Source organism: Colletotrichum chrysophilum, assembly GCF_026319265.1.
Source record: "Colletotrichum chrysophilum strain AFK26 chromosome Unknown scaffold_1, whole genome shotgun sequence".
Lineage (NCBI taxonomy): Eukaryota > Fungi > Ascomycota > Sordariomycetes > Glomerellales > Glomerellaceae > Colletotrichum > Colletotrichum chrysophilum.
In genome coordinates, this window is record NW_026517288.1 from 411036 (window position 1) to 419413 (window position 8378).

At 54.0% G+C, this 8378-nt stretch overlaps 2 protein-coding genes across 2 annotated transcripts; both read right to left on the reverse strand.

The window, feature by feature from the left end:
- Window positions 1-165: 165 nt before the first annotated feature.
- COL26b_000114 (uncharacterized protein) lies at window positions 166-2727 on the reverse strand (the record flags this gene model as incomplete). The annotated part of the gene is made up of 3 exons (XM_053173088.1): window positions 166-2070; window positions 2120-2610; window positions 2658-2727. 3 exons carry the CDS (start codon window positions 2725-2727, stop codon window positions 166-168), a joined length of 2466 nt encoding a protein of 821 aa, XP_053042794.1.
- Window positions 2728-4057: 1330 nt separating this feature from the next.
- On the reverse strand, window positions 4058-5508 carry GSK3 (serine/threonine protein kinase; the record flags this gene model as incomplete). The annotated part of the gene is made up of 6 exons (XM_053173089.1): window positions 4058-4191; window positions 4242-4640; window positions 4696-5044; window positions 5096-5179; window positions 5231-5403; window positions 5463-5508. The coding sequence occupies 6 exons, from the start codon at window positions 5506-5508 to the stop codon at window positions 4058-4060; spliced, it is 1185 nt and encodes a 394-aa protein (XP_053042795.1).
- Window positions 5509-8378: the final 2870 nt, after the last annotated feature.

Below are 8378 nucleotides of genomic sequence, written 5' to 3' on the forward strand. Positions count from 1 at the left end.
GCAAAACGAGATATATGTAAGCTATTTAGCAACCCCGATCTCCCGTGGTCAGAGCTTCGCCATGCCAATCCCAAAATCAATGGCCCTTTTTTTTCTTCGGTAATGTTACAAATTGCAGAGCTGTTCTTTAGTCCCCAAGCCCAAGTGTGGTTATTCTACCGTGAATTAGACGGAGGCGGTTTCTCCTCCAGATGTCTGGTCCTTCGAAGCCTCCAGGATAAAGGCCTCTTCAATGGCCGCCCGACGTCGGAAGACGCGCAGCCAACGCTCGCCCCAGCGCCGGAGAAGACTGTCGCGCTGACCCGCTCCGTCCATCTCCTCCATCATCTCGTCCTTGCTACCAGAGGCCCAGCTCACCAGAGCATCCTCCATCGCCTTGAAAAGGTCACGCATGGCCTTGACCTCTCTCTCCTTTGCCTCATCATCTGCATCAGCTTCTGTCTGCAACTGTCGGACGCGACCTGTGACCTTGGCGACCGTTCCAAACACAAGCTCAAAAACATGGGTCTGCGCCAGAGAGTCCCCAGATGACTGGCCGTTGATATGGTTGCTGCTCACTAATGCCCAGTCAATGACTGAGAGAGGCAACAAGATTGAATAGTTGAGAAGCTTCTCCACGATGGAAATAGCCACACCAGGCTGGGCAGCCCAGTATGACATGACTGCGGTAATGATTTGGGCCTTAGCCGCCTCAGACGCCGCACCCACGTCAAGGAGCCGATCCTTGGTTCGTTCGATGCATGCCAGGACATGGCTAAGAGATTTCGACCCTACCCAGCAGACGGCTGTGACGAAGACATCGGTGCTAGTCACCAAGGGGTCCAGGTCGTGCTCTATGGCAAGCGAGTGAATCTTCTCAATGATAGGCTGGAACTCTTCATCTGGGGCTTTGCGTCTCAGAAGTGAGGCGATTTCACGTCCCTCGGCCGAGAAAGGGGTGCCTTTGTCCTCGGTTAGATTCATGAATGGTGGGGAGATGATAAGAGGGTACTCACTTTCGTCGTTGAACTTGAAGTCAGGGACGTCCTTCTCCTTATCCGGGCCGATAAGAGGCTGGTACGGCTCAGGCAGAGTGCCCTTGATGCGCTGAGCGAAGCTCAATCTGATTTCCTTGTCCAAGGCCCCGATAATGAACGCCTTCTTGGGGTGGATGTCAGGTAGGAAAACGTCATCGACCCACTCTGTCCACTTCCAGGTGAAGCCAAAGTTGCTCAAGTGGTGAGAGAACCAATCGACAAATCTCTGCGAGAGCTCAAGATCTAGTCGGCTGGAATTGCGGTACATGTGTCGAATCGCACGGCCCAAACTGGGCGCAATCGCTGCCGGCGCAATCTTGCAAGCCTCGGTCAGCACGGAGTGGTAGTAAACAAGCTTATGCTCAGGCGTGGGAAGCTGGAAGAGCTGTGAGAAGACAGCGTCGACGGCGACGTCCTCAGGCTTCCATGTCGACTTGCCAGACTCTATGTCGCGCAGCCTGTCAAAAGGAGTGGCTCGCTTGACGAAGGTAGTGTCGGAAAAGTAGCAGTCGAGATCAATCAAGTACCTAGCAGTAACATTGCGATTGTAGTCCAGGATGTTGATAGTATCAACCAAACCATCGCGAATCAGCGAAGAGGCAATGTCTGTGACAGGAGGTATCGACCCAACTTCCTGGGAGCTATACACCGAGAAATAGACCTCGGGAAACAAAGGTCGAGGTCCAGCAATGATCTTCTCGGGAACAGTAATGGCTGGCAAGGTGTGCTTGGTGGCATTGTCAAGCTTTTCTTGGGCTTCAATCTCCTCCAGCGGTAGCTTCCAGGGTCTGGGAAGGCACGAGAGTTCCCAGTTATTCGCCGCCTCCTGATGAAGCTGCTTTTGCAGCAAGGCAATCACACTCATTGACCCAGTTGGCTCATCTTTCTCCGCAAGGTATGGGTCGATCAGCGCTTGGAGCGCATGGGGTTCGGAGGCGATGATGTCGGTCTTCTCCATGAGATCGGCTGCCTTTTGCTGCCACTGTCCGGGCGCGGCAGCCATAATGTAGGGAATCGTAAAAAGAATAATCTTGACAAGCTCTGTGCCAATTGTCTGCGGACTATTAGCTCGTACTCTTGTCGCAAGTGATGGAAGGTCCTACGTCATCTGAGCTTGCAGTCTGCAGGTCTACAGCGCGATTGAACAGCTCGTCCAATACGTTGAAGATTCCCTCGCCGTCCAAGGAGCTCTGCAAACAAGCCAGGAGCTTCAAGTAAAGCTTCACGTCTCTCCATTGTCCGGCCTCGATCTTTTCCTGAGTCGCAGCGCTGAGCTTGACGAGGATCTCGCCCACAATTTCCGGCTTGAGGGTGTTCACCAGGAGAATGACACCAGCAACGAAAGGCGTTTTGAGCGGCTGCTCCAGCGCAAGCTGGAGAACGAGGCTAATGAAGCTCTCGCGCAGCTCCGTGTCTTCGGTGTTATCAGCGACTACGTGTGCGATGCTCTGGACTTCTTCGTGCCATCGTCGGAGAGGAGACTCGGCAAGGGACAGCAGCTGTCGGCGAACCCTCACAGGAAGAGGCGCGGAATCGATTCTTCGGCGCTGCTGTCGGTGATCGTTGTCATCATCGTCTGTCATCGGCAAGAGGCCTGTGGTGAGCTTCTGGTGAAACAAGACAGGGGCGAAACAAACTTACCTCTGTACCTTCTCTTTCTGTTGTTGTGGCCACCGCCGCCGTGATGGCGTCTGCGCTCGTAGTCACCCATTGTGTATCTCAGTGAAGGCTGCTTGCAATTGTCGAAAGCAAGTCTGAGTCTAGATGGGTTGGCGAATTGAAGTGAGCCAGGCTTTCCGTACGGGCTGCAGCCTCGAGAAGACGGGATCCACGTCAAAAAGTTACAGAAGGAAGGCGCGAGCTTCCCCTGCTAGCTGAACCGTCGCGCGTCAATTGACCCGTTCAATGTCACCTTTGTGGTAGGCTTGGTGCACTGTTGCCTGAGGCAGAATATCAGGTGGCCCTCTCACCTTTCGAGGACAGCTCTCCCTGACCACCCCGACATCGCCTCACTCAACAGGCTCAGGCAAGTACCGCTACACCCAGCTACAAATGCAATCAAACACGCATCTGCATCACTCTCATCCGAACTTGGGGGATCTTGAGATTGCCCTTGGAAATGCACGTTCACGGCCAAACACCACATACAATCCGAGTGACAGCCTTGCATTGATCTTACTTGGCCCCTTTGAGCCGGTTCATAACGACAGCAACATTCTTTCCCAAAGTCTGAGCAAAGTAGCCAGTCCCACCCTTTTAATTGACCTGCTTGGCTCGCCATCATTGCGTTGCCATGAATAAACAGAGAAAGCTGAAATCTTTTTCCTTTGGAATCATGCCTAAAACCAAATCCAGACCTACCGCCCACGATCCCCGACTTATGGGAGCGGGCTTCCCGACCCTCCAGCCGCCCTCCAACATCCATGAGAGAGTTCAAACCTACAACAGTATATGTCCACCACGCATCTTCCGAGTGCTGACAAGCAAGGCGGCCTCGCCGGACCATAATAAGCGATGAAAAGACGAAAAAGGGTAGGCCGGACCGTCCAGACAATCGCCTGCCGTAGCATGAGGAAGCCTTTTTTTCGTGAAGAATGAGGGGAGGACAATGTGAGCCATCTAAGGTCATGCACCAGAACGTGGTCTAGAACGCCGTCTCCTGCGAAATGCAACAATGCAGCCTCCCATGGAAATGGTAGGCAACTTGATGCACAACCCGTAGACACGCCTCGATGGGCCAATGTTTGCCTTCCCCTCTTCTCCGCCAGCGCGAAGACCCACCGCTTCTTAAGCACGAGACATCTTCGCATTCCTTCGCCAACGAAACTGTTCCTTCGAGCGATCGACGCAGCCAGCTTCTAATCGTCATTCCACGTTCAACATCTAATCATCACTTGGTCCGCGTTCGAGGAGAGGCCGATGCCTTGCTGTCCATGCATACTCGATTTCATTATGCGCTGGTCGGACGGTGGGTTTGCGGCCGAGAAAAGTCGGGAACGATCCACGAGTGCGCTGAGTCCCTGGACATGACCTCGGCTTGTTCAGTCCAATTTAGCCATCATATCTGCCTTCGGAATCGGAGTGAAATTGTCAATGTCCAATCCCCTGCCGGCCAAGACAGGCTTGATGTGAGCAGGCACCAATTGGTGGTTCAGGTTCGGTGCGATCGAGAGCTCTGTGGCATTGTTAGAAGCGATGTCAGGTCTCAGAGTCAAAGCTACTTACCGTGACGAGTGAAGTCGAACAACGGGGGCAGGTCGCGGACTTCACCGCTCTGGTGCCGGGAGTCGGGCAACCTCGTGTTGGGGTCTCTGAGCTCATCGAAGAATGGGTGGACCATGGCCTCAACAGCTGCTTGTCTCTCAGTCGGCGTGTACTCGAGAAGACGGGCAATGAGGTCGATGGCGTTCGCATCCGCCTTCCGGAAGACCTTAGCGAAAGGATGCGGCTTTATCTGCGGGAACTTGTGCTCCATGTAGTTCGGGTTCATTGTGCGGATCTGCTCCCTAGTTGGTGTGCCCAGCACCTTAATGATCTCCACCAATTGATCGATGCCTGACTCTCCAGGGAAGAGCGGTTGTCCGAGCATCAATTCAGCCATGACACAACCAGTAGACCAGACGTCTGTAGGGTATGTTAGAATTGCTACGGGTGGAGGCATAACCTGAGGGGTACATACCAATCTTGGTCGTGTAGTTGGTGGCACCGAAAATGAGCTCTGGGGCTCGGTAGTATCGTGAGCAGATGTACGACACGTTCGGCTCGTTCTCGACGAGGATCTTTGCGCTACCGAAATCGCACAGCTTGAGGATGCCTGATGTGGGGTCCAGAAGCAGGTTTTGGGGCTTGATGTCACGATGGCAAATGCCCTGAGAGTGAATGTAGGCGAGGGCTCGGAAGAGCTGATAGATGTAGAGCTTGACTTCCAGGATGGGCATCGTCGTTTTCATCTTGTTGAAGAAACGCGACGCGCGATACACGGTTTCGGGGACGAATTCCTGGACGAGATTGAGGTAGACCTCGTCTTTCTGTGTCGAGTCAGTGAATTGTTCCCGTCTAGGCGCTTCAAGTGTTCTTACGCGTTCGCCGTTGGAGTAGTAGAAGGCTTTCAGTTGGACAATGTTAGGGTGACGGACGATGCGCATGATTTGCAATTCACGGTTCTGCTCGAATTGTTAGCGCGTGCCCGTCACAGACGCGCAAGAATTGCGGACCTTGAATCTCTTGTCTTGGAGAACACGCTTGATGGCGGCGTCTTCTCCAGAGGGCGAAAGCTTCGTCTGGAAGACGACGCCGAAGGAGCCATTGCCAACAATCTTGCACTGCGTGTACTGCAGATCCCTCGTCTCACCAGTTATTCCATCTTGCACCTTTTCGCGAATAACCTCTACAGCGGGGGGTTAGCATTGCGAAACCGATCGGAGGATTGTAATTGCCGCAGCTTACCTCCCATCCTGAGAGTGTTGAAGGCGGCGGGGCGATTCTGCGCCATAGCTCAGAAGGTGTTGTCAGCACGGCTTAAGCCCTGCTATTGATGGCCGGCGTAGGGCGGATTGAGGTCGAGTAGAGTGAGGGGTAACAGATCCGAGACTCGACGGCGGGCCGTGATGGGCAGCAGGGAACGGAGACTGTGTTTTGCTGATGTGAAATCCGTGCAAAAGTAATTGCACGAAGATTAGAGTATGGGTCGACGAATCAATTGCTCGTTTCGAGGACCAAAAGGTAGAGAGGCAGGTAAGGTCGCGAGTAGGACTGAAGACGAAGGCGGCACCGACAGCGGATTTGACTCGGGACTCGGCTCAGTGTTTCCAGGGACGTAGGATCAGAGGTAATTTCGAGACTGAGGTGCAACCTTTCGGAAGCTGATTGCTGTCATTAGCAGGTGGAAAAGAAAAAGAGATGCAGTAGGGACGCTCAAAAGGTCATTCGTCGTTGACAGAGCGGGAATGGGCAGGGTGTGGGCGTGTCGTGGGACGAGCAATGATGAACGAGGATGACAGACGAGGGGTGCGGGGCGGGAAGTATTTTGACAGGGAGAGGAAAGAAAGTGGCAGGGCAGGGGAATATGAATGATGGCGACGATGCAAGACGAGTGGTGGCAAGTTAGGAGCAAAGGCGACAGGACGGGAGGGAAAGGTATGAGTAAGGTCGCTAGGTAAGGTAAGGTAAGGTAGGTGTAGGTAGGTAGCAGCGGGACAGAAGACGACTGGCCAGGACTTGACGGGACAGACGAGAGCGCGAGACTGAGGCAGAGGCAGAGCAGAGAGAGGTGAGGTAGGTAGTGGCACAAGAACAGGAAATAGGGAGGGGGTGTGGGAGTGGTGGTGTATGCTGGTAGATGCGCTATGCATGCAGCACCGTACTGCAGTGAGGTGATTTTCGCTCTCTGGCCAAAGGCAAAGGGAAAAACCTGCCAGGTACGTGCAGCAGGCCAGAACTGCGAGGCAACTGCTGAGGAGGTACACTAAGACCTGACGCTGCACCTCTCTCTCTCTCTGTCTCCCGTCGCCCAGCTCAGTGCAGAAACCAGGTCACGGCAGGACGAGGCAAGACCTCGTTCTCGTATGTAGATGAACTGGTTACGACGGGCCTAGAGACAGAGCAAGGTACAGTGCAGAGCTTCTCGCAGAAGTGCTAGGTGAGGTGCGTTGCGGTAGGTTGCGGTGGGCTGTGGTGTCTGTCTGTCTGTCTGCTGTCTGGCCCAGTCGGGGTCGGGGGGTGTATGATTTTGTGGTGTGCAAAGGGACGGGGAGGGAAGGGGGGAATGTGGTGATGACGGCACAGCACGTCGCTGAGGGGCAGGCTTGGGCCAGGCTCAAGGATCGTGATGTTCTGCCTCGTGCTACACGACGGGGGCCCAGGCGTGAGGGGAGGTTGGGTCTATGACTTGACGAGATGGGCAGGAAATGTGCACTCACAACAAGGTCAACACACAAGGTATGGCAATTGTCTACGAAAGTAGAATGCTTGCCGCGCAGGAAGGAAAGAGGGCGATGGGATCGGGCAGCTCTGGGTGGTGGCTGCAAGGTGCGTCCGAACAGTGTCTGCAGTGCAGCCCGGCGCAACGAGAGGGACAGGTGGTGAATGCTGCTAGTTGTCTGTCCGGGGGGGAAGAAAGAAGAAGAGGAGAAAAAAAGAGGATCGTGAGTATTGGAGCAGATCTTCGAGGACGGTTCTTTTCGAGGGGCGTGTATTCGGTTGTCGAGGAGGGATGGCGAACGGGTACCGTTTGGGCGAGAACGATGCACGACGAGCGTGGTGAGGTCGAGGTGCCGAGAGGTAGGAAGAGGAGGATGTTGTCACGCCGTTTAGAAGCGCGAGGTGGGTAGCAGGTTGGGTTGGTTGGTGGGAGAAGGACCCAGGCAGTGGTGGTGGAGAGGGATGAAGTAGGCAATGTTTGGTGCGGCAAGGCCAGGTCGAGGTCAAGGCCGTGGTAGCAGAGGGTAGGGAGGTACTTTGAAAGGAGGGGCAGCCCGGGGTGTGTGGTGCTCTTGAGGCCTCGCGGACCACACGGCAGGGCAGACTAGCGCGCGCAGCTGGACGAGGAATGACGGAGTGCGTCCCAAGTCCAGCGACAGGGCCAGGGGTGGCAGAGGCGTTGGTGCTGCTGCTGGGTTTCGTGGTTTGGTGCAAAAAAAAAAAAAAAAAAAAAAAAAAAAAAAAAAAAAAAAAAAGGGAAAAAAAAGGGAGAGACAAGTGAGGAAGAGTTGCACAACTCAATCAAATAGAAAAGTCGCCAGCCAGAGGGTGAGAGGTAGAGAGAAAGAGTGAGAGCTATGACAGTATGTCCAGTATCAACTGAATCGAACTAAAAAAAAATGTTCAACTGAAATGCTGTCTGCCGGTCAGATAGATAGATATCTGGCTGGATATGACAATTCGAGTTTCAGTTGGCAGATTCTCCAGCACGGCGAGCTTTCTCAAATTGGGATCTTGGCGAAGAAGAAGATTGTGTCTTGCTTGCTTTTTCTCCCTCTGTGTCTGCCTCTGTCTCTGTCTTTAATCCACTCCGTAACGTTCTAGGACGGAAGAGACGCTGCGATGGAACGGTGATGTCGGTGTGCACCCAAATAGGTTCAGGCAAGCCCAAGGTGAGAGATGAGAGAGCGCGCGCGAGAGATGTCTTTGTGCGTTGGTTGGTATTGCTGTACTTTGTACCTGAGACTTCTTAGGCTGGTGGCGTAGCAGATGACAGCGCGGGTGACCAGGTAAAAGGTGGCCTGGAAGTCTGTTCCGCCACGGTAGCAGTCGGCGGCGGCTCGGTACCGTTGTCGCGCAAGCAGCACCGAAGGAACACACAGACTGGAACGGTACTTGTATGTAGGCAATACTGCAGCAGCAGGTGGTAAGGGAGTAAGGTAG